This window comes from Rhineura floridana, chromosome 7 (assembly GCF_030035675.1).
Source record: "Rhineura floridana isolate rRhiFlo1 chromosome 7, rRhiFlo1.hap2, whole genome shotgun sequence".
In the NCBI taxonomy this organism is placed as follows: domain Eukaryota; kingdom Metazoa; phylum Chordata; class Lepidosauria; order Squamata; family Rhineuridae; genus Rhineura; species Rhineura floridana.
In genome coordinates, this window is record NC_084486.1 from 108,165,957 (window position 1) to 108,192,293 (window position 26,337).

The 26,337-nt window shown below is 43.2% G+C and overlaps 1 protein-coding gene across 7 annotated transcripts in view; it reads right to left on the reverse strand.

Moving 5' to 3' along the window:
• WDFY1 (WD repeat and FYVE domain containing 1) overlaps window positions 1-26,337 on the reverse strand; it is a 51,382-nt gene that overhangs the window by 13,685 nt on the left and 11,360 nt on the right. For 4 of the 7 annotated variants that reach the window (XM_061636795.1, XM_061636797.1, XM_061636796.1 and 1 more), the window contains 8 exons: window positions 26,089-26,165; window positions 17,532-17,586; window positions 13,384-13,534; window positions 9,558-9,670; window positions 5,025-5,151; window positions 2,687-2,792; window positions 1,095-1,196; window positions 392-522 (listed from right to left, as the gene is read on the reverse strand). In XM_061636795.1, coding sequence (XP_061492779.1) covers window positions 392-522; window positions 1,095-1,196; window positions 2,687-2,792; window positions 5,025-5,151; window positions 9,558-9,670; window positions 13,384-13,534; window positions 17,532-17,586; window positions 26,089-26,165 — 862 coding nt within the window. The remainder of the gene's footprint in view (window positions 1-391; window positions 523-1,094; window positions 1,197-2,686; window positions 2,793-5,024; window positions 5,152-9,557; window positions 9,671-13,383; window positions 13,535-17,531; window positions 17,587-26,088; window positions 26,166-26,337) is intronic. The other 3 variants (XM_061636799.1, XM_061636800.1, XM_061636794.1) reach the window with 1 other exon arrangement.

The following is a 26,337-nucleotide window of genomic DNA, read 5'->3' on the forward strand; positions in this document are numbered from 1 at the left end:
CATATCTTAAAAAGCACTTTGAGGTGGGGTGGGGGGGATGTTCTATGCCAAAAACTCATTAGAACAAGAGGAGGAATTATTGCGCAATATTTGAAACAAAAAACTACAATTTAAGATCAGAAGTTCTAGAAGTCTCTCTCTCTATATAAATAAATGTAACAAGTTTTATGATAAATAAATTACTGAATATGTTTCAACCTTAACTGTTAGCAAAGCAATGGATATCTGAATACAGCTTTACATAATTTGGCTGATAATGTATTTCAGGTACTATATACTGTTTTTTCTTTTCTTTTTGGGTTTCTTTGATTTGTGTTGTATTTAATGTCCTTTGATTATTATTATTTGTTAAATCACGGAAAATGAAGGAGTCTTTTCTAAGGATACTCACTCTTCATCTTTGATTGAATCAAAACAGGCATCACAGACCCGGACCTGGAATTCAAAGCCCATTATGGGATAGCTGGAGCGTTTTGTGCTGCACTTGCCACATACTGCCTTGCCACATTTCCTACAGTGATGCTGGATCAAAGAATTGAAAAGCAGAAACATGCAAGATTTAGCATTCTTAAACCAAGCAAAATAAAAAGGAAGCCAAATCCATAGTGTTTTCAATTATTAGCTGTACTCAACTATGCATCTTTGTTTTAATCTTTGTACTACAAAAGAGACTCCCTCCGTCTCTGGTTCTCACCCTGCTAGCCTCCAAAGGGGAGGGCACCCTGAAAAAGGTCTCAAGATGAAAATCCTGAATGGCAAGCAAGTGCATATGAGAGCATGGTGGTCTTTAAGAAACGCTGGTCCAGACTACCTAGACCTTTATAGGTCAAACCCAGCACTTTGAGTTGTGCCCGGAAAGAGATCAGGACCTTGCAAAGATCTTTTAACTTTGCATAGATATGTGGTCAACAACAGAACTAGTTTATTCTCACTTAACAGATTTTGAGGAGTAGGGGAGAAATAGGACACTACTGGGCTGACCCAAGTATAGCACAAAACATTAATCCTTGCTGCCAACTTCACTGATTTCCATACAGCGACACAGAGAACACTGCAGGCACCAAAACAGTTTGCAAGCAACAGGACAGGCTCACCTGCCTCAGCCCCAGGGTCTTTGTGTCCCACATCTGTTTTATATTCCAAAAGAAAGGCTGCTCGCATTTCTGACAGGAATCGCTTTCCAACCACTGAGGAGCCTAAAAATACAAGAGGCAACAGAAAAAAATTTAAATAAGTCATTGCAAAAGGGGAAGGAAAAAACTCGCCCAAATTCCATGAATGTCACTGGAATTAAGGATTCCACATTTTATTTTTTTTCCCTTTGCATCAGCAACAAAATTAGAAATACATTGGAGGTCTATAGTTGAGAGAAACAGGCTGTAAAAAGCAGTGTTCCTGAAATACAAGTGTGCCATGTAAAAATTGCCACCCTCTAGACGTAATTAGACTAATTTAGTGTCAAGCTGCATACATGAGGGATTGCTGAAATGCTGCCTGTCTCCCAGATCTTTATGCACTTCCCACACTTTGCCCTTAGCCGTGGCATTTTTGTTACCACCATGTTAATGAGGAAGCCTCCTTCGACATGTCTGAATTATTAGTTTGCTGCAGGGTTTAAAGCTGCCCAGTTTTCACTGTTTGGATGATTAAGAAGAGACACCATGTAATTGGAAAAACTGAAGCTTTCCACAGTCAAATAATTATGCATCCCATTTTTCACTCATAACTGATGTTAAACATGTCCTGTTCTTGTTTCTGAGCACTGTAGATGCCATTTAAAACAATTAAGTAAACAATTGCCTGGACCTATGTTCTATATATACATTAGCTTCTATTCCTGTTCGCATTGAAAATGGGGATACTTTGAAATCCATGGAAGGACTGGATTTGTTTCCCTATAGATAGGCACCTAAAGTTTAGCTTAATCAAGATGACATTTTAAAGACAGAAGTCTTTTATACACTAATAGGAGGGAGCTCAACAATATAAGTTGCATGCATTGCCTGCAAGCCATTTTAGCATGCTCTGTAAACTCTCGTTACTACCCCCCATCTTGAATTAAGAAGAAAAGTTTTAGATTTTGTGGCTGCTGAAATAATCTTGAAAATGGGAGGATAACATAGCTTTTATCTATTTGTTTGTTCAGTAAAAACTCTCAGGAAAGAAGCCCAGTTTGGTCATTTCCCCAAATATAAACATTTTTGTAAGGAAAATTCCTTATTATGATTGAGGCAAGTAAAACATTGGTCACCAGTAGAAGCTAGATATTCTTTTCAATTTGTCCCCAAAGCAAATAAAATTCAAACTGGCAAGGGACACACATTCAAACTTCAGCTTGTGACAAGCTCCCACTATGAAGTGTGAAATCCAGGAGAGTCATGCAAAAACATTATAAAAAAGAAACTATGCCCAGAGTGCTGGAGATTGGAGTGAGGTGGGGAATCCATGTCATATGGCAGCACACCATTAGGCACTTCCTTCACCCAAGTTACGTTTCTACATGCACTATTCCAATATTCCTTTGTTCCCTAGCAAATTGCTACCGTCGACTAGTTAGATGGATACCCATGAACAGAATACAGAAATATGAACAAAAAAAAAGATGTCATGGCTACAAAAAATTAGCTTCTTACCTGCACTCTGCAAGAACACAAAATAAAGCCCTTGGTCTAGTGATAACTCCTACCTCTTCTCGGCTAACATCCATATTCCAGACTGTGATCCCGCCATCAGCTGAACATGAAACCAGTTGTCGAGTGAGCTGGAGGTAGCAAAGGGCCTGCACCTTGTCACTGTACAATAAGTAAATAAATGGACAGCATGCTCCATTTCAGTATTTCAACTGATACAGGATTATAACCATGTTTTTGCAGGTTTTTAAAAGTGTGGGCGGTATTTAGCTAGTCTCTTGCACTAGTGGAATGCTTTCAACTAGTGCAAGGAACTCCCCCCTTTCTCCTTCCGCATGCACCCTTTGCCACCCCCAAACCTACTCTAGAGGATTGGGGGAACCCCCAGAACAGATTTAGGGGGTGCAGGAGAGGAAATCCCCTTTCGTTAGTTGAAGTCGTTCTGCTAATGCAAGAGACTAATTGAATACCTCCTTGAATTCCATCTCAACATTCTTAAGAGTCATGCTGACTGAGAACCTTTCCTAAAGTCCCACAAATCATGTTGCTTACTTTTTGTTGTTGTTTTGCTTTCAGATTTTAAAAGACGGGGAATGAACAATTGATGCCACTGGTCATAAAATAGCTCACAGTGAAACCTCCATGATTAGATTTGCTCAAGAGAAGAGCAGCAGATCTTCTACAGCATTCCTGCATTGAGCAGAGGGTTGGACTTGATGGCCTTATAGGCCCCTTCCAACTCTACTATTCTATGATTCTATGATACAGCAGGTGTGAGGAAGCTTTGGCTCTCCAGATGTTGCTGAACTCCAATTTCCATCACCCCTAGCAAGCATAGCCAGGGATGGTGGGAGTTGTAGTTCAGCAACATCTGGAGGGCCACAGGTTACCCACACCTGCTGTAGAAGGTCTGCTGCTCTTCTGCTTCCTGATTATAGTTCTGCCCCATTTGTAAACAAATGGACAGCCAACTGGTTTGGAGAAGTGAATTTTCACCCATTTTGCTAACTTCATCTGTTAATTTCCTTTGTCCAGCCAAAAGCCAGATCTCGGTTCCAGCCTTGAAATCTTTTGGTACATAGCGCTTTTCAGCAGTCTGTGCATGTTTTGATCATGCAGATTCAGAATTTGAGCGGTACCTCCTTGCCACCCCTGGAGGTATTGATATTGCTGTTAGCACTCCTACCCCCAGCACCATAAGGTTTGTTGATATGTATGTTTGTGTTGTATAGTATTTGGGATTGTGGTTTTTTGTTATTGTATAATCTTTTATCTTATTTAGATCTAACCCTCCCTGGGACCTTATAGGCAGGTAATATAATATAATATTATTTTCATTAATAATATGAGAGAAGGGAAGGAAAATGCACCTTTTAACTATTCAAGACTTTCTTCAATTTTTTGTGGGAGGACACTGGCATTATGCTCTTTTGATGCAAGGCATTTAGTGCAACAGGTAAATACTGGATTATTAATAAAGTAGAATAAAGCCACTGTGCCATACCTTTTACGATTACATGCTTTGCAAGATTGCGATCCCACTGCACCCCCCCCCCGTGTTGCAAAAATGACAATTGTCAAAGTGGACAAGAAAAGTCTGAAACTTTCTAATGCTGGAAAATTAATAGGACGGTGCCCTGGATCTGGCTGAACCCTGAACCCGGCCAATTGGGGGGGGGAATCTGGGCTTGGGCCAAGCCACGTCAAGCCAGCCTCAGATTGGCCCAAGCCATGCCACCTGGAAAAATTAGGGGTGGTGTGCCAGGCAGAAAAGCTACAGGGATTTGCTTTGCCAGCATGCTCCCTGCAGAGAAGCAGACCCCAGCAGGATTGAATCCCCCGCTCACCAGCTACCAAGCAGAGTATTCAGTCCTGCAGTTGGCAGGGTGCTGCTCCATGCCTCCCCCATGGGAAGGCATTAAACATTAACCCTGCCCCCAAATTGCTTTGGGGATGGATCCAGGGCAGAATCGGTGGTCCCTGGATTGGCTGGGGGGGGGCAATGTGTACAGCCCTAGAAATTAATGCTATTATGTCAAGTATCATCCATGAATCTACCGCATATGTTTAAGCACACTACAGAAGTAAACAGCAGCATGGCTGCCGTAAGGTGCAATATATGGCTTGCTAAAATCAAAAGTCAAAATACAAATGTATACAGCATGAAATCTCTAGCTTCGCTTGTCTTTTAGGAAAATGTTAACAAGTGCACAAATTAAATAATGCCATTTGGAGAACAGAACTGAAATATTCTATTCCAGACAGGATTCCTCCTTGCTTTTTTTTTTTTGTCACCCCAAAGAGGGAACAAAGCAATATTCCTCATCCTTATGTTAACATGACCAAGAGCTAAACTAGCAGAAGTATGAGCTGGGAAAATAAAATGTAACATACTGATGGCCTTGAAGAAGCAGCGTCCGACCTTTCCTTCCACCAATATCCCACATGATTATGCTATTATCAGATGCTCCAGAGAAGAGTAACCGCTGAATAGGATCCCACCACAGGGAGGCAATACTTCCTAGGTTGGGGAGAAGGAGGAGGAATAAGCATACAAGCTTGTAGATTCCTCGTAAGTCAGGTAAATGGGGAAAAAAAGGATGAGTATTTGATAATACCACAAGACGCAGAGATGGCTTTAAAAGGGGATTAGACTAATTCATGGAAGAGAAGATAAGGCTATCAGTGGCTACTAACCATGGCCACATTCACACTGTACATTTATTCCACTATTATTCCACTTTCAACAGTAACGGCTTCCCCCAAAGAATCCTGGGAAGTGTAGTTTGTGAAGGGTGCTGAGAGTTGGTAGAAGACCTCCATTCTCCACACAGAGCTACAGTTCCCAGAGTGGTTTAACAGTCAGTCCCTCTTCTCAGAGAATGCTGGGAATGGCAGGTCTGTAAGGGGAATATGGTTTTCCTTCACAAACTACACTTCCCAGGATTCTTTGGGGGAAACCATGACTGTTTAAAATGGAATAATAGTGGAATAAATGTACAGTGTGAATGTGGCCCATGATGGCTATGTTCTACCTCCACTGTTGGAGGCAGTGTGCTTCTGAAAAGCAACTGCTGGGAAGCACAACTGGGAAGAGTGCTGTTGTGCTCAGGCCCTATTTGTGGGCTTCCATTGGCATCAGGTTGGCTACTGTGTGAATAGGATGGAGGACTGGATGAGCCATTGGCCAGATCCAGCAGGGCTCTTGAGTTCTGGCCTCTTTTGCAAAGGGATATGTTTGCCTGGTTTGGACAATCATTCCCTGCTTCACCAACTATTAATAAATAACTAAATCTTCACAAACTATGTAATAAATAACTAAATAAGTGGAACTGGGTTTCATGAACATCAGGCAAACATGCCTAAACTCAAGAGATTAGAAAGTTCAGCATAAGCCAATAATGCAAGAAAGTATTTTTGATAAGCAATGAACAAAATGTAAGACTAACAATAGTTAGGCACCCAAAAACATTTGCCAGAAATCACAAGCCTCATATTTGCGGCCATGGTTAGTTACCCTATTATGCTTTCAAATCAGTTAGAGCTTTTTGGTTTCCTCCCTACAAAGGACCTCTGAAATTTACTGTCATTGATCACCCTCTTTATCAAGACAGCTTATCTGAGCCAGCTGTGTATTCTGACTTTACTCTATTATCCCTATTTGTACAGCAAAGCCCCAATATTGACCATTTCTACCTAATCCATTGTTCAGCATTCATTGTCTACTGCAAAAGTACATAGAAACTGGCAATTTTCACAGAAGCACAGTTGAATTAGTTAATCAGTGTTGGTCCTCATTTTTCTCAATGCTTTGTAGCTGTGCAAAAAAAAAATCAACTCTGGCAGGAGCCTACGTCATTGTTAGCCTTCCAAGTAAGAGGAGATAAGTAAGTGACACCCACCCACTCCCATTCTGTTTCAGATAATGATCTGAAGGGGGCCTATAAGGCCATCGAGTCCAACCCCCTGTTCAGTGCAGGAATCCAAGTTAAAGCAGAACTGACAGCTGAAATGGCTTAACTGCTGAGGCTAAGGGGACTTGGCCCTGGGCAGTCTCTGGATGCAGTTGTGAACTATAAATAAGCCACTCTGAACCTTGTAGTGCAAAAGCAGGGTGTGACAACACTCCCCAAAGATGTGTTGTCTCAACTTTTGAAATTATGAACCAGAATCTGAATGGCATTCCACTGGCTGGTTCTTGCTCCTGCCCTAGCTCAGGAGAAAGCTTTTCAGAGTGGAGAGACACTTGTCACAAGCCACGCATCACTGCACATGGGCAGTGAAAACCCTGAGTGGGGTGCTAAGGAGAGTGACTGGATGGTGGTGGTGAACAATGATCTACAACCAAGTTCCCTGTTGTCAGTCCCAGGGGATGGTCTGAAGGCACATAAAGACCACCACTTTGCTGAAGCTAAGTAGGCCTGGGTCTGGTCAGTGCATGGATGAGAGACCATCTGGAAACCATGCGTATGACCCCTTGGGTTCCATGGTGGTAGAAAGGTAGGATATTAGTGTAAGAAAATAATAAATAAGCAGTATCGCCAGAAAATTTAGATGTTCTTATGCTCACTTAGTGCAAAATAATGTGTGTAAATTCTATACAAAGATAACCACGCTACTGAATGGCAGGCATAGTACATCGAAATAGATACATCGTTTTCTACGAGTAAGCACTGGCTCAGCACTTGAAAGGCTGCCATCTAGTGTCTAAAATTGTTTATTACGCTACATTTTGGAAATTTTTGTTGTTGTTATGTGCCTCCAAGTCGACTACAACTTATGATGACCCTATGAATCAGTGACCTGCAAAAGCATCTGTCATGAACCACCCTGTTCAGATCTTGTAAGTCCAGGTCTGTGGCTTCCTTTATGGAATCAATCCATCTCTTGTTTGGCATTCCTTTTTTTATACTCCCTTCTGTTTTTCACAGCATTATTATCTTTTCTAATGAATCATGTCTTCTCATGATGTGTCCAAAGTATGATAACCTCAGTTTCATCATTTTAGCTTCTAATGACAGTTCTGAGAGAGCTTCATTTCAGAATTCATTTACAAACCTGGCAGACCATCCTCACCATTGCCCCAACTGGCCATAGGCTCAGTTTGACAAGCCACATGATGATCAGTCATAAGAACATAAGAAGAGCCTGCTGGATCAGGCCAGTGGCCCATCTAGTCCAGCATCCTGTTCTCACAGTGGCCAACCAGGTGCCTGGGGGAAGCTCACAAGCAGGACCCGAGTGCAAGAACACTCTCCCCTCCTGAGGCTTCCGGCAACTGGTTTTCAGAAGCATGCTGCCTCTGACTAGGGTGGCACAGCACAGCCATCACGGCTAGTAGCCATTGATAGCCCTGTCCTCCATGAATTTGTCTAATCTTCTTTTAAAGCCATCCAAGCTGGTGGCCATTACTGCATCTTGTGGGAGCAAATTCCATAGTTTAACTATGCGCTGAGTAAAGAAGTACTTCCTTTTGTCTATCCTGAATCTTCCAACATTCAGCTTCTTTGAATGTCCACGAGTTCTAGTATTATGAGAGAGGGAGAAGAACTTTTCTCTATCCACTTTCTCAATGCCATGAGCAAATACTACAACTCCTAACAACCATAGCCCTGTTCAGAAGAACACCTCCTGCCTTCCAGGGCTGTGGAGTCAGAGTTGGAGTCGTGGAGTCGGAAGCAATTTTGGGTGGAGTCGGAGTCAGTAGAAATGTACCGACTCTGACTTCAAAATAAAATTAATATTTTAATATTAATTTATGAATATTAATAAATTAATATACATTTGCCATTTATGAAGGAGTCAGAGTCAGACAGTAGCAAAATAGAGGAGTCGAAGGTTTGACGTACCAACTCCACAGCCCTGCTGTCTTCTAGCGTGTGAGCTGGGCCACATTGACAAGCCCTGTCCTACGGCATCTGCAATGTCAATATCTGCAAGTGGGGGCTTTGCACGTATGGTTGTATGTGTGAAGGCTTCCTCCCAGCAGATGCTTACACTGCACGTGTACCAGGAGGCAAAGAGGCAAGGCTAGTTAGCACAGCCCTGCCCCCTGTTCACACACTGCTAGAACAGATGAGACGTTCTTCCGAAGAGGACTAATTAGTTCATATAATTCAGCATCTTCAGAAGTGGCTCTCTAAGGTCTCAGGCACAGATCTTTCCTAGCTCAAACCTAAAATCCTGTAACAGATGAGAATCGCAGATGCGAGAGATGCTATTCAGATATGGGCAACCAAAATGATCCAAGGGATGGAGAAACTATGGGGAAAGGCTACAATGTCTGGGGCTTTTTAGTTTGAAGGAAAGGCGAGGAAGGGGAGATATGATAGAGGTGGATAAAATCATGGATGGATGGAGAAAGCAGATAGACAAGCTTTTCTCCCTCTCCTATAACACTAGAACTTCTAACAAAGCTGAATGTTGCAAGATTCAGGACAGACAGAAGAAAGTACTCCTTCACACATAGTTAAACTATGGAATTCATTTCCATACAAAGTAGTGAGGGCCACCAACCTGGGCGGCTTTGAAAGAGGATTACACAAATTTAAGGAGGATAAAGCTATCAATGGCTGGTACCTACGATGGCTATGTTCTACCTTCATGGTTAGAGGCAGTGTGCTTCTGAATGCCAGTTGCTGGGAATCACAAGTGGGGAGAGCACGGTTGTACTCAGGTCCTACTTTGGGGCTTCCTGTAGGCCACTGAAAGAACTGGATGCTGGACTAGATGGGAAACTAGCCTGATCCAGCAGGCCCTTCTTGTGGGAGACCGGAAAACTGGCGAAAGACACTGTGGAGGCAAACTTAGCTGTGAGGGCATTTAGTGGCTATCCACCCTAAGAATATGGGGAAGGCTCACTTGTATCTTTTTATAATTATTTTCATTCCAAAAGGAAAAAATCAATCAGAAATAAAAAAAAATTACCTTCATGACCCTTGAGAGTTGTGATAATCGAGCATGTGCTCTGTTCAAGCTTCAGCAGTGTGATCTGTCCAGAATAATCACCGATAAAGGCATGCTGGGTTTCAAAGTCGTATCTTAACACAGCCAAGTCAAGGAGTAGTTATCAGTGTTCAAGGTCTGAAATGCTCCAGAAAGTCAGGAACAGAGGGTAAAAGGCTGTAAAAAATAGTCTAACGTGTCCTGAAAGCAGTATTATAACAATGTCATTGAGACTGTGCCTACCTAGAAATCAAAAAAGATCTAGCAGCTGCTGCTTTTATTTCAAGCAAAAAAGATTCTATCCTCCATGACTATTTTAAAAGCCATGGCAATGCTGGCTAAGGTTCCAGATGATAAGAGCGATGCTAGTCTGATAATTCTGAGAGTTTAATACTGGAAACCTCCTCATCCTGCCTTAATGGTCTTTTGTCAAGATGCAACTGGACAAGCTTGAGAATAAATACAAGTCTAGCACCATGGTCGGGTGAGGTGTGTTAGTGCCATCTCCTAGGCAACAGAACAGCAAAACGGTGCCAGTATAACCCAAACGTCTTAAGGGACCTTCATTGGGGGGGGGGGGAAGAGGAAGCAGGTGTGACCACACAGTTGGCATCATCAGAGTGTAACCAGCATGAGACTGAAGAAGAATCTCTTACAGCTCTATCCTGATGAAAGGGAGAAGAAGGGTGCCAGGCAAACCTCTTCCCAACTGAGGCCTTTGCAACTAGATGGCTTCCGGTAGGGCCTCAACCTGATACCGCTACTCATTTATTTCCTCTGCATCCCTTGAATCACCACCTTCCTTTCTCATTATCCCAGACATTATCTCAAATATTCCACCTTCTTGGGGATGCATGGGGGGAGGGGGAGAGAAGCAATCTAATATACGTACACACAATACATATATTCTATTCACATAATAATTCTTAATCATTGAGTTTGATTCTCCACCACCCTCTTCCAAAAGTGATTATTTTAGCTTTTAGTAAGAGCTAAAGCAAAAGGAATAGATGCAATTCTAAGGTACAAAAAAAGAGACTGTTAAATTGCTTAGAGCAGTGGTGGGGAGCCCTTTTTCAGCCTGAGGGCCACATTCCCTTCTGGGCAACCTTCCAAGGGCCACATGCCAGTGCGTAGGTGGACAGAGCAACAAATGTGAATGTTACTTTTGTACAAACAGCTAGTTTCTACATACTCGCACACCCCTCGGTCCTCCATCCAGGCAAGCAAGAAGCATTACCGGAGCTCAAGGACACATTTCAGCCAGTGAAAAATACTAAAGGAGGGTAACAAAGCAGGGCTGGCAAGGAGTATCACTCAAAAGGCTTTGGGGCATCAGGAGTCCTGAGGGTCAGAGAGAAAGGCCTGGAAGGCCTCATTCAGCCCCTGGGCGTGAGGTTCCCCATTCTGGGCTGAGAGTTTAATTGCGATCGTAATTCTAAAACTTACTTGAAAATTCTAAAATTTACTTGAAAAGGCCATGCTTTCTAATGCACTTTGGTTTCCACTTCTCTTTTGAACCCATGCCAGGAGCTATGTACAAAATTATTTTAAAGGCTACAGCAGGAGTAAGGAATCTATGGCCCTCCAGATGCTGCTGAACTGTAACTCCCATCAACCGTAGCAAGCATGGCCAATGACCAGGGATGATGGGAGCTGTAGTTCAGCAACATCTAAAGGGACAAGGTTGCCCACACCTGCCCTACAGCATGGGCATCCAACCTGAAGCACAGGTGATGCTGCTGTCCAGATATAGTTCTCATGGTCTGGTTGGGCACAGCAGAAGAACAATGATCTTCCCTCTCTGATGCTTCACTGCTACCCCATTCTCAAGGCCAGCACACTGTATTGTGCATGACTTCACACTATGGGACTTGAAAAGGAAAAAAAAGAAGGGGGAAAAGGTGGCCTCTAAAAGTTTAGATTAATGCATGCATTGAGCCAGCCTGTTGCCCAGCCTTATTACCAGCTTTATTCCATTACTTGTGAAATAGTCAGAATTTGCTTTCATGGAGTAGACAACACTCTGCCTGCCTATGCTGCAGTATTTCATGTTTGCTTAACTCTCTCTGACTGCCTCATTAGCTACTCTATTTCAGAAGTGCTTGACAAGGGTATGTTTCTGAAACCATCATCTGTCTTGCTATTAATGACTCCAGCAAACAGTATGGTGCCCGGAGGAAGGGGGGGAAACCCTTCTGAGTAAAAGGAAGCCTTTGCTATCAAGAGCTAAAGAAGATGCTTTCTGTGAAAACCATATGAGATTCTTAGTAGAGTTCAAAGCTAGAGTGACTCACTGGGTAAGAAAGAGTGAACCTCCATGACCTGGGCTGAAATCACAGCTCTCTCAGAGACTCATTCAACATCTGAAAGCCGTTCCCATGGGAGTAGCTGGGTTAATCTCCTGCAGCAAAAGCAACAAAGAGTCTCGTAGCACCTTAAAAACCAGCATATTATGTCATCAAGTTTTTATGGACAAGAGTCTACTTGCATCAGATGAAGTGGGCTGTAGCCCATAAACGCTTATGCCATTAAAAAAAAGTTAGTCTTTAAGCTGCCTTTTTCAGGTGGGAAAGAGACTGGATAGTAGTAACGAAGAGTGTCACAGGACTAATCCCTGCGATACGCCTAAAATAGGCTAAAAGTTGCAGGAAAGCATTTTGTATGGAGAGCACAAGGGGACTTGGATCTTGGCGACAGCTTCGAGCAACTACCAGTGAAAGGGGGGAAGATTAGAGAGGGCTGTTGGTTTTGGATTATCAATGCTGGCAGCATGTCTTTCTTGATACATTTCCTCCCCAAAATGTGTTGCCTAGGCAAATACATTGTTCAAAAACGTACTAAGCAGCTGTTTCTTATATATAATGCTCTGCACCAACAAAAAGGGTCCTCTCAGTGTTAGCTCGAGGTCTCTTCAACACTAGGCAGAGGAGGGGTCAAGGGAGGAAGGAGAAAAGTGACTAGCAGATACTTAATGCTCGTCCACCCAGCTAGTACAATAAAATGGGTGTGAAATTAAAAAAAAAAATTAGTCAATCACTAGCAGTACACACACTGCATTTTCATTCTATGGTCTGTGGGCATCAACACCAAACTGGTTTTGATTTATTTTTTTTTTGGGGGGGGGGGACTTGGATATCAAGAAAACAGCTTTCTGTTTGCAGCTTGCCATTCTGACCCTGGAGGAAGACAGTGCCTAGCACTACCTCTTCAAGTGGTACACAAGCAAGCAAAGTTACTTTGCACTCCTGTACTCATGTAGGTTCTCTGCATATTTTTAGAATCCTAGAAGATCAGAGTTCTGAAATGCATGGGGAGCCTCCATGAAATCAGAAGGCTCCCGTGCTTCATTCATTCGCCTGTTAACTCATGGAGGAGGATGAGAGCAGTGACGGGGGCAGTGGGAGCACACTTGTCCCAAAGACAAGTTTGTTTATTTGCTGCCCTGAGCTCCTACTGGGAGAAAGGGCAGGATATAAATTAATTAATTAATCTCACATAATACTTAAAGAGGGCTTCTGAAGCACAAGTGGCACATAGCTTGAGACTTCCGAATTGCCAAACAAACATTCCATGTGGCAACAGTAACAAGTATTTCCTACAATTGTTAGATATAGTCTCCCTTATGGTATCTCTTAAAATCTCTCAGGGTAATGAGATCTCATAGCAGAAGCTGTCACAGTTGAGCCCTTTCAGTCTCTTGGCAGAGGCTACACCATGTGAAGATCAAAATGTGCAGTAGAGCAATATAAACTTTGATTAAGAAAATCCCACGTCCACCCTCTGGTACAACTACTTTGAAAGATACTGTAGGCAAGAAGCCCAGGAGGTGAAATAGTGTCGTCCCAACATGTTTCCACTTCTGGTACACATCCAGCTGACACATTTATCGTGGCCAGTGCTGATAACCCACTCTGCTTCCAAGCAGAAGATGATCGCAGACACTCGGTTCTGGTGAGCTGTACAGACACATAAGAAGAGGAACATTCAACAAAAATATTTATACACTTGGATTGAGACAATGGATGCTCACACCTCCGCACAATGCGTTACTCTACAGGTGCCTCACTGCATCCATACATTTAAGTCTTGTTTCTGTTTGACAGGATGGCTGCCAAGGAAGGGGTGTGAGAGAGAGATGAGGAATACAAGGTGTGCCTGAACTCCAAGAAGTTCCTGTGGCTCCCCATGCTATTTTGAGGAGCAAAGAAATGGTGACAGACATAATACCAGTGACTCCATCCAGTATCAGTGGTATCAACAAAAGATAGGGAGAAAAATAACTCATTATCAGGCTACCATTACTCTGTAGACCTCCTGAGGAATACCATAGTATGGAATCTGCTCCTACAGGAGGCACCGACGGCCACCAACTTGTATGGCTTTAAAAGAGGATTAGATAAATTCATGAAGGATAAAGGCTATCAATGGCTAGCCATGACGACTCTGCTCTGTCTCCATGGCTTAGAGGTAGGGTTGCCAGGCTCAGGGCCTGAGAATGATTCTGTATCTTTAAGAGAAGAGAAAACCTGCACTTGGCTGAATTTTCTCTTCTCTTAAAGATACAGAATCATTCTCAGGCCCTGAGCCTGGCAACCCTAGTTAGAGGCAGTATGCTTCTCAATACCAGTTGATAGAAACCACAGGAGGGGAGGTCCTTGCTCTCAGGTCCTGCTTGTGGGTTTCCCATCTGGTGGCTACTGTGAGAACAGGATGGTGGATTAGACGGGCCAGCGATCTGGTCCAGCAGGCTCTTCTTACGTTCTTACAAAAATAACGAATGTCAATTCTCTTCTGATGTACTCATGGACGACTCTGAAGATTGCTGGCATTCAGGAAGACAAAAGCATTGCCTTCATTATGACTGTTCGAAAAACAATGTGCATTTTCTTTTTTGCATTTGCCAGAAGTTCATTTATTTAAAGGCCCTTGTGGTGAGTCATTTCCTTCACACAGATATACGAAGGTCAGTCTCCCTGAAGGCAATACAGAAGCTTGGATGAAGCACGTACATAATTGCAAATGAGACTAAACAGTGAGATCAAAACAGATGAGTGAAAGAGGAAGTGGGAAGAACCACTATGAAGTTAGTTTGAAGAGAAGCATTCCCTTGGAATGGAAGAGAGTCATCTGCCTTGGCATAAAGACTCTTCTGTTGTCACTTTAACCCAAGGTCTCTCTCAAAGCCAACATTCTCATCCGGACAAGTCATAAGATGGATCAGCTTAGATGGGGTTGGCCTTGCTCCACATATTGCTCCCCCTCCCCTCCCTGTGCGCAGGCTCCCAAGAATAGAGCCCATTCTATACCTTCACCTCCTCTCCACTGTGTCCTGCACAGACATTCTTCCTGCTCCTTGGATTCCCATGACCCCTGCCAAAGTTGCAACTGATTTAGTTGGACTTAACGGGGGGGAGGCTGGGAGCGTAAATAAAGTCAGAAGTCTTGTCATAGCCCATGGCCAGACTGCACTGCCACACCATGTTAATTTTGCTGTGATAGGTGGTTAACCTCAGAATGGTCCACAGAACAGCAGGGGGGGAAATAGTCGCTTCATGAATGGTACAGCAAGTCCATCCCACAAGTGGTCTCCGAACCCATTAAAAATCCAAGGAAGAAAAAGTCAGAGATGGACAGGAATTCACTTGGTAATTATCACTACTTCAAACTACACAGTTAAACTACTTTTGTCTGGCAGTTAACTACTGGAGTTTAACCGCAAACAATGGTTTAATCCATTCATTATTTGCAAACGTTATAGGGTGACTGAGTTTCTGTGCCATCAGTAGTTCCGACACCACCACTGATGCACTGATTAGGGCGGGTGGCAAGTTGGAGGTAACAGATTAAGAACAAGATGAGAAGAGAAAGGTGTCTGGGCTGATAATGCCAGTACATGCACACAGAGATAGGTTTAAGTTACTTTGAAGTACTGAGGTTAAAGCTTAAAAACAAAACAACATTTCTCAGGAACATAGGAAGCTGCCTTATACTGAGTCAGACTCTTGGTCCACCTAACTCAGTATTGTTTGCACTGACTGGCAACAGCTCTCCAGGGTTTCAGTCAGTCCTACCTGGAGATGCTGGGGATTGAATTCGGGACCTTCTGCATGCAAGGCAGATGCTCCACCACTGAGCTATGGCCCTTCCATAGACTGCAGCCTATGGGTTGGCTTCATACTGTCATGCTTTTAGTCCTACTGAAACTGAGTGGGGCTGAAATTAGTCATGACTAACTTTTCCCAATGATTTCATAATCTGGATCAAACTTTTTGCTTTAGCCCCAGAACCATTCTGAAACTTAATGGTTATGAAACATCAATGTAAATTTTACCATTTTCTATTTTTTTGTTCTAAACTTATGGAAAATGTCTCAGATTTTACAATTGCCACAAATTTCAAGATAGCTCTGCAATGGCATTGGTCACCATGGAGAAGTAAATTGAGAGGGGAGGATAGCAATGAAAAATGCTGGTTTTGTGATGAATGGACGGTGATTTCATACACATTTGCTGGGGTTGTTAGAAAGCTAAAAGGTACTGGAGAATGGTAATCTCAGCTACAAATCAAATCTTTGGGATATATTTGACTATCAATCTGTTCTTACGCCTGCTGAATAATGCAAGCTGTCATGGCCCCGTCAGAGGACTCCTCAGATGAGGACGACTCAGGAGTAACAGCAGCAGACCCAGGAGCAGCAGACCCAGAAGGAGACACGGAGGAGCCTCCTGAGAATCCAGCTCCTTCTCCCCCTCAGCTGCAGAGCACCCCAGATACAGCAGAGGCCCTGCAGCCAGACACAGACAGTGAACAGGATACTCCCCCCTCACCTGCAGAACGTAGACAGCAGAAGGTCAGGCAGAAGAGAGGCAGGCCTGTCTCCTTAAGGTCCAAACGCTGAGGGCTCACACCTGCTGTCAAACCTGCTCCTTATAAGGCACCCCTTGCCTTCAGCTTGTTGCTGACTGCAATGTCAGGCGTGGCTCATGTATACCTAGTTTCCCTGCAGCATCTCTTGGACTGACCCCTTGGCCATTGATCCCGGACCTCTACTGACCTCGCTTCTGGACTTCGGACTTGGAAAGTAAGCTTCAGACAGGCCTGGCCCTTATCAGGTTCCCTCCTCGTTTGCCTGGCAGATTTACAACCAGACTGCCGGCTAAGGACTTTCCTCCCCTGCTAACGACCCAGGCATTTCCAGCCCCACCGACACTGCTGTCTCAGTGCAGAGCTGACACAAGCGACTAGAATATATCAAGGAAGATATATACTAACCCTGGCTAGGATTTTATTTGCAAAGACCTGGAAAGAAGAGCATAAGCCAAGTAAAAAAGAATTAATCAGCTGTTTACAGGAACAGATGGCATCAGGGAAATTAACAATACTGTTGAAGAAATACGCAAACTATAAAGAAAAGCTAGAAGACTGTAAACTGGTAGTACAATATATAAAAAGATTATGTATTGCTTAGGTAGATTTCATGTTATTATAATGCAAAATAAGAAATTGTGCATTTTGATATAAACTTTTAGAAAGTATATTTATATTTTTATATATGTTTTACTATATGTTAGTATTATATAACTACAGTGTAATAGAAGATATAGGGATTGACATATAATAGATAATACATAGTACTGATGTTTTTAGATAGATTTTCAGGTTTTGTTATTCTAGATTATATGGATGTGTATACAGAAGGAACATATGCAAGTAATGTGTTGTATTCATATGTTATTATATTTAAAATGTATAACTGAGATATAAATGTATACGGAAATTACCAAATTAAAAAGTGTTGTTTCAGGTGATGTAGGCAGTTCAGCATTTGTCTCTCCAAGCAGGAACAATTACCTGTGTAAAACCTGATGTAAGTTAAGACTGATTCCACATCCCAAGCTATTCATTTAAAAATCCTCACCTGTGAAAAAAATGCACACTTCACTGTTTCATTACCTGGGTAGGTCTTGACAAAGTTCATCTTATTGAAGTCTTCTGAGATATGAAACTCCTGAAAACAAGCAACCAAGGTGTTATCAAGAGAAAGAAGCACAATCATTTCTCAGATGCCCTGATGGCAACAAAATAAAATCTGTATGGGAGTCCCATCTATTTAAATTACATTTTATACAAAGGAATGTTTAGGTGACGCTTTTCTTCAATTGCTTCCATGCTGCTTCATCTGGATTTTGAAGAATGACCTCAGAGACAACATAAGAGGTGTTGTATGGCACTATTGAGAGAGCAGTGATTAAATATGGGACATAGGCCCAAGCAAAACCACTGTATTTTTTTCTGTTTAAAGAAGAGTCTATATAGTACCTCAAATAGTCAAAATGCTCTGCCAATGCCACACACAAATGCAGAGAACAGCCACAAAGGACATGCATCTACTCTGAAGTGAATGGTGTACACCTACAAATTAGAAGAAAAGCATGTGTGACACACAATCTTCTGGGGACTGTGCCAGCTCAGAATGTAAGTGAGGGGAGTGCTCACTGGAAGAATCCATCACATGTTAAAAAAAAAAATCAAATCTATACAGCAGAAACCAACACCTTAGGAATAGAAACTTTTATCCAACTCAGCATGTTCACTAGAAGGATGTTTCTGACATGGCACTACCCAAGAATAGAACTTCCCTACCTCTATCAAGTTGTCTTGAGTCCTAGGGCCACCCATATGCTTTTCCAAACATGTAGGTCAGCTCTACCTGGAGAACTAGGAAGGATCTTAAGGAAATGCAGAGACCTCTGTGTTCACAGCAGTCAAGCAGCTGTACAGATTGAATAGCCTCTGCTACACCTACATTATGTGCTGTTTGGTCCTGATGCTAAGTCATCATTTTCATTCTTCCTTCCCTGAAGATACTTTCGCAATTCTTGACATTAGAGAGAATTGTTCTCCAAAACTTTTGCCAAGATTAAAAAACAACAACAACCTAGACAGACAATAGGAAATCAAATGCATCCTAGGCCCCTACATCAAGGATATATGGTATGAATTGTTTCGACAAAAAAATACTAGTGATGGGGTGCAGGGAAATTCACTGTATCCCATATAATGGGAATATAAGGACAAGGAGGGGTTTTCTCCTGTACTAAAAGCTGTTCTATCAAAATCAACTAGGGAACTGCAGACAATGGCACCACACTAAGCCAAACTATGTCTGAGTGTAAACATGCACATTCCGGCTGCTTTCACACTGCACTTTATTCCATTACTCTGATGATTTCTTACCTAGCAATTTGTGCGTTATATCTGATCTTTCACATGATGTACAAGCTAGTTCTGGAATTCTAGTGAAATATAGTGCAAGTTTAGTGCTAATTTTCATGATAAGTAATACCAGAAATAATCCATTTGCAAGCCGGGGAACCCAGAAAATTGGGGTAGTTTTTCACTAGGTGCAGCTGCTCATGTGGCAGGCATCCCAGCATGTAGTGCGTTCCTGCCCTTTAGGTACACTTTGTTTTTCCAGATGAAAATTGTACCGGTATTCCAGCGTAGACACAGATAGCAGCAGCATTTCCCACACCCACCCTGTACCTATACAACTAAACTAAACTAAAATGTGTCAGATGCAAAAGGCAGAGGGGTTGCATGGCGACTGGATGAGATCTTAGACCTCCCACACAGTGGGGAAATAGAGTGCACATGTCTATAATGGGTGAGGGACAAAAGCAAAGACATTGCTCATTGCAGCCACGTGAAAGACATTTGCGCTAAATGCCAGTATATCCACTGAAAAAGCTACTGTTCCTTAATGCAACAGGTACTGCAGTGTGAAGGGAATTTTAGAAATCGGAACAGAAGAGCTACCATTTAGGAGCTTCATCTCCCTCTGCAAGCACCCTGTCCATGTGACTACCGGTCTGGAGTGTTTGCACCTTACGTTGGGTCAACGGGACAGACTGGGGATTCTGTTGGTGTACCACCCACCCCGCTGCCCAACAGACTCCCGAGCTGAGCTGACGGAGGTGGTCTCGGGTGTACTATTGAGATCCCCCAGACTGTTGGTTCTGGGGGATGTCAACATCCATGCCAAGGCCACCTTATCCGGGGCGGCTCAGGATTTCATGGTCTCCATGACAACCATGGGCCTGTCCCAACATGCCATTGGCCCAACACATGTAGCAGGGCATACTCTAGACTTAGATTTTGTAACTGGACATTGAGATGGTGATCTGAATGTGGGGGGCCTTACATCAGTCCCTCTGTCATGGACAGATCACTGCTTGCTGAAGTTTAGACTCACAGCAGCTTTTCCCCTCTGCAAGGGTGGGGGACCTATTAAGTTGGTCCGCCCGCAGAGACTAATGGATCCGGATGGTTTCCAAAGGGCTCTGGGGAGTTTTCCGGCTGATAGGGCTGGCGCTCCTGTCGAAACCATGGTTGAACTGTGGAATACAGAAATGACCCGGGCGGTTGACATGATTGCTCCTGAGCGCCCTCTCCTGTGAAGAGCTCGTACGGCTCCATGGTATACCCCAGAGCTGAGAGTGATGAAACAATATCAGAGACGGCTTGAGTGCAGATGGAGATGAACTCCTGGCAGATGCAATTATGCACTGGTAAGTGCCTATGGTAAGCTGTATTTAGGGGCAGTAAAAAAACAATATTTTGCTACCACTATCGAATCATCACTCTGCCGCCCAGCAGAGCTCTTCTGAATTGTCCGGAGGCTATTACACTCTGGCCCCAGGGACAAGGTAGAACCATCTGAGGCACATTGTAATGAATTTGCTAGGCACTTCCAGGATAAAATCTTTAGCATCCGCCAGGACTTACGACTCCAGTGTTATAGCAGGTGAATGAAGCGAGGTATCCAGAGCACAGCCTTGTCCCGATTTCTTGGATGAGTTTCAGTTGGTGCAGCTTGAGGATGTTGACAAGGTGCTCGGACAGGTTCGTGCAACCACTTCTGTGCTGGATCCTTGCCCTTCTTGGCTAATAAAAGCTAGCAGGGATGGAGCAGCCGGCTGGGCCAGGGAGGTGATTAATGCCTCTCTGCGAGAGGGGGTGGTCCCTGGCTGCCTGAAAGAGGCAGTAGTGAGACCACTCCTGAAGAGACCCTCCCTGGACCCAAAAAATCTTAATAACTATAGGCCAGTAGCAAATGTTCCATTCCTGGGCAAGGTCCTTGAACGAGTGGTTGCGGGCCAGCTCCAGACACTCTTGGATGAGACCGATTATCTGGATCCATTTCAGTTGGGTTTCAGGCTAGGTTTTGGCACAGAAACAGCCTTGGTCACTCTGTATGATGACCTTTGTCAGGAGAGAGACAGAGGGAGTGTGACTCTGCTGATTCTCCTTGATCTCTCAGCGGCTTTCGATACCATCAACCATGGTATCCTTCTGGGGAGACTAACTGAGTTGGGAGTGGGAGGTAACGCATTGCAGTGGTTCTGCCCTACTTGGCAGGTCGCCTCCAGAAGGTCGTGCTTGGGGAGCATTGCTCAGCACCCTGGACTCTCCAGTATGGGGTTCTGCAGGGGTCAGTTCTGTCCCCCATGCTGTTCAACATCTACATGAAACCGTTGGGTGTGGTCATCCGGAGCTTTGGAGTGTGTTGGCATCGGTATGCTGATGACACACGGCTCTATTTCTCCTTTTCATCTTCTTCAGGTGAAGCTGTCAATGTGCTGAACCAGTGCCTGGCTGCGACAATGGACTGGATGAGGGCTAATAAACCGAGGCTCAATCCAGACAAGACTGAGATGCTGCTAGTGGGTAGTTCTTCTGACCAGATGGTGGCTGTCCAACCTGTCCTGGATGCGGTTGCATTCCCCCTGAAAGAGCAGGTTCGTAGCTTGGGGGTTCTCCTAGAATCATCGGTCACTTGAGGCTCAGGTAGCCTCGGTGGCACGGAGTGCCTTCTACAAACTTCGGTTGGTGGCCCAACTACGTCCCTATCTGGACAGGGATAACCTGGCTTCAGTTGTCCATGTTCTGGTAACCTCCAAATTAGATTACTGCAATGCACTCTATGTGGGGCTGCCTTCGAAGATGGTTCGGAAACTGCAGCTTGTGCAAAATGCAGCAGCCAGATTGGTAACAGGGACCAGACGGTCCAAACATATAAAACCGATTCTGGCCCGCTTGCACTGGCTGCCTGTATGTTTCCGAGCTAGATTCAAGGTGCTGGTTTTGACCTATAAAGCCTTACACGGCATGGGACCACAATACCTGATGGAACGCCTCTCCCGATACAAACCCACCTGTACACTACGTTCAAGATCAAAGGCCCTCCTCCGGGTGCCTACTCCAAGGGAAGCTCGGAGGATGGCAACGAGGAAGAGGGCCTTCTCAGTGGTGGCCCCCAAATTATGGAATGATTTTGTTGACAAGGTGCGCCTAGCGCCAACACTGTTATCTTTTCGGCGCCAGGTCAAGACTTTCCTCTTCTCCCAGGCATTTTAGCATGTGTTTTATACTGTTTAAATTTTTAAATAGTGTTTTAAATTGTTTTTATAAGATCTGTTTTAAATTGTATTTGTTTTAATGTTTTTAGTTACTGTAAACCACCCAGAGAGCTTCGGTTATGGGGCGGTATACAAGTATAATAAAATAAAAATAAATTTAAATCTGTTAAACTAATGCAACAAGCCCCATGTCTGAAATTAGCCTCCAGGAGAGGAAATCACAGCCACTCTGCTGCTGTACTGAGCTAAGCCATGGCTTGACATGTCGTCCAAAACTGGGCTCATTGTTTAGCTCTCTCCAGACTAAGCACAACCTGTAACCAAAGTTTGTCCTATGGCTTACAGCTTGTGGTTAATCGGAAAAAAGCAAAACCACAAGCCTTGGTTCAGACAATGAACTAAGCCAAGCCATAGCCATTTTGGCATACATGTGATATATAAATCTATAAAATAATTCACTAATAGGCAAAAAACCTTGCAGTTTAAGAATGTACCTATAGCCCACAGATATTTCTATCAAACTTTAAAAAGCAGGGAAATTGGGCACCTACAGTGAATGCACAAGGGGAGTATCTGACCTCCTCTCTGAGATATTGGACTGCCCTACAAATTTGAAAAAATGCAAACATAATTTGGGTTGCTCTTTCACAGTCCAATCTACTCGCTGTGTAGCTTGGAAGAATTTGGTAACATGTGCCTCTGAGCATATGGTGAGTGGTGGCAACACCTGCCATCTCCAAAGATGGAGAATTACATTTTTGTATGTTTGTTGGTGTTCTTCTTACTTTGCTTCTTTCCTGTGTTATTAATGTTTCTACAGAGAATCTAACCTAGAAAATTTTATTTCCCTCATTATTCATCCTGGAAATCTGTGTCAAATTTATTTTTATTAATTTCAAAGCCTTTTTATTGGTCAATGTCATATGATGGTGAAGACAGCCTTTTGTGTTTCAAATTGGAGGTTATGTTCTATTTCTATTTTGGGACCATTAACAGTTGAATCTGAAACTGCAGTTTGATGTAAAATCAAATGGATTACAACATGTTGCTACTTCAGCAATGACTCTTAGCGGTTGGGAAAAAGAGGATGCATGTTTTCAGCCTACTATGTTTAAACCACTTTATTTAAGGCAAGGTGCGCATGGTCAATTAAAAACATAGAGCACACCTAGCATTTTGCTAGAATATATTTCACCTTCCACTGTTTTATCTTGTGCAAATTGAGACGCTCCTGACGTCCACTGGAGACTATTCTGCAGAAGTCAGTGCCATTATTCCACAATTATGTTTAGAGATTTTTTAGTGTAAATTTTGCAAAGTGTTGCTGTACTTCACATATTCACAGAAATAGAAACAAAAGAAAATGATTTCCTATAGGAAACTTCACTAAAATTGCAAAGGAAATCAGACATATTCAAAGTGACCATCTGAACTATATCAACTGTCTTAATGTTGCTTCCTCCCTGCTAAAACAAGATCAGCACAGCACATGTCTTCTTTCTATTATTTGGGCTGAGTGCAGGTGCTGCCACCACTCACCATATGCTCAGAGGCACATGTTACCAAATTCTTCCAAGCTACACAGCAAGTGGATTGGACTGTGAAAGAGCAACCCAAATTGTATTTGCATTTTGACAAATTTGTAGGGCAATAAAATATCTCAGAGAGGAGGTGAGGTCTCCTGCTCCCCTGGTGCATTCACTATAGCTGCCCAATTTCCTTGCTTTTTAAAGTTTGATAGAAATATCTGTGGGTATAGGTACGTTCTTAAACCGCAAGGTTTTTTGCCTATTAGTGAATTTCCCTGGTTTTTAATCCAGAAGGTAAGAAATGGGATCCTGCACAAGTTTGCTGAGAATGGACTAATCATCTGCATGCTTACCGAGTTGTGGGATTTACTCCCCTGCAATCATGCTTAGGTTAGGTGAAACTGACCACAGGGATGGGGAGGGGAGGAGGAGGAGGAGAAGAAACGCAGAGGGGAGGACTGGGATGGGAGCAGGCAGGACGGGGAGGGGAGGACAGGTTTGATCATTTGCATGTTTATTGAATTCAGTGCAATTTACTCCTGTGCAATCATGCTTAGGATAGGTAAAACTGACCAGGGGGGAGGGCGGGACGACTGGAGTGGGCAGGGGGGGGAGGAGGAAGGAAGAGGGGAGGAGGAAGGGAGAGGGGAAGGAGGGGAAAAGTAGGTCTGATCATTTGCATGCTTATTGAGCTCAATGGGATTTACTCCTATGCAATCATGGTTAGGATAGGAAAAACTGACCATGGGGGTGGAGGAGCATATTGGAGGGGGGCACAGGAAGGGGAGGGCAGGTTTGATCATTTGCATGCTTATAGAGTTCAATGGTATTTACTTCTGTGCAATCATGCTTAAGATAAGTCCAAAAGGGCTCTGGGTTCCCCCCCCCTTTTTAGACTTTGAACTCTCGATTCTCTCTGACTGTTTTGTGTATTGCCATGAAAATTGAGAGTGTTGTTAAGCAAGCGTTTCTGAGTTCAGGACTATAAGTTCAGGACTGTAAGGTTTTGTTTTGAAATGAGCTTATGGGAAGCATCAGAATGGCATGGGGGTATTTTCAATTTAACACTGCGGAATGTGAAAAATCCACACTGGCTATAGTATACACCCACTCTCGTGGCTGTATAAACAACAACAACAGTTCAGCTTGGCACAGTGCAACAGCAGAACTAAGGAATAAAGCAGCCACAATCTCCTCGGTAGAAGCTTATGCTAAACCATGGCTTGGCTTAGCATGATGTGCCAACCAGGACAATGTATACACTACAGCTACATGAAAAAAGAAGTTTGCATATCAATTTTTATTAAGCAGGTGGATGCAAAACTGCAGGCAAGGGACACACTGCACCTATTATGCAATATTCCCGACTGATTACATTTAAGATTGAATTTAATACACATATTTAAAAGCACTGAAAACAAAGGGTGGTATGCAACAAACTTTTGTTAGCGCAGTGACTTCTGGCTGTGCAATGGAACCTCTCCTTCCTTTCTACCAGCATGTTCCCCCAAAATCATTTCTAGAGATTCCCTCAACCCTCTTGAGCTGATTTGGGGAGGCTGTGGGGAAGAGGATGTTCCACTGCAGAAATAGAAATCCTTGATCTAGAAGAACTACTTTGTCGGATACCACCCAAAGAATTTATGATTCTGTATTCATTCCAATGGGTTGCATTCAGATTAAGTTCACACTTTAATTCCATTGATTTCAATGGAAAGAAAAAGTTACTAAACCTGGATCCAACTCATTGTCTATAGCTGTTAAGCACTTGTACCAGACAAAAGATGCAATCCCACCATAACAGATGGCAATGATTAACAGGCAATGTATATGTATATATATGCCAATGTTATATTTTCAATCCAGGCTGCTATTTTCCATCAGCCTGGACCGAATGTACACAGTTAACAAGCTGTCTCAGTGGGTCCACCACAAGGCCATATTTGCCACCTTGCCCTTCTATTTTTCCAAGCCAGTTGTTTTTCCTCTTCAAGAGACACTCTGAGTTCCCACAAAGAAAGATGCTGGAGTTTAACATCCATCTGACCACACTACATCACACCGTAGCACTGCAGATGGGGGCTCACTTGCCTGAATAATCTGCCAAAGCTCCTCCCCCCCAAAAAAAATCCCTCCACACAAAGAATTAGACATCAGGCAGCCTTCTTCCTGATCTTCTCATAGTGTGCGAAACAACCAGTCCATGAGAAATCATACTGCTCTTTACAGGGCAGTCTTAACATTACTGGCTCCCCTCACTGATATAGATGGACTGAAACCCAGCCCAGTTCGTGGCCATGTAAATCAGCTCTAAGCCTGCCAGAGAATGAATTTATATGAATATCTCTAGGTGAGTAATTTGGCAGCTCTGTAATCTGCTCCTCCAGGAGTCTCAGAAAAGGGAACCTCATGAACAACTGTTCCCATCATTTATTTTTTAACATATTTGGGGGGGGGGAAGCTTAGGAATAATGAAAATCTGATGCATGCATTCATGACCATCAGAGTTCATTTTTAGGATGGGTTAAAAAGGATATTGCATGAAAATGAGATACTCACCATAATGGCTCCATTATCTTGACCGACAAATATTCTTCTGCTGTCATGATGATAAGCCATAGCTGAACAAGGCGCTGCTGAAAGAAATACCAGCTTGTAAAACAAGTATTACGTAAGAATTATTCTAAATCAAATAATTTTGCCTATCAACAATGGACTGCCTTCAAGTTGATTCCGACTTATGGTGACCCTATGAATAGGGTTTTCAAAGTAAGAGGTATTCAGAGGGGGTTTATCATTGCCTCATTC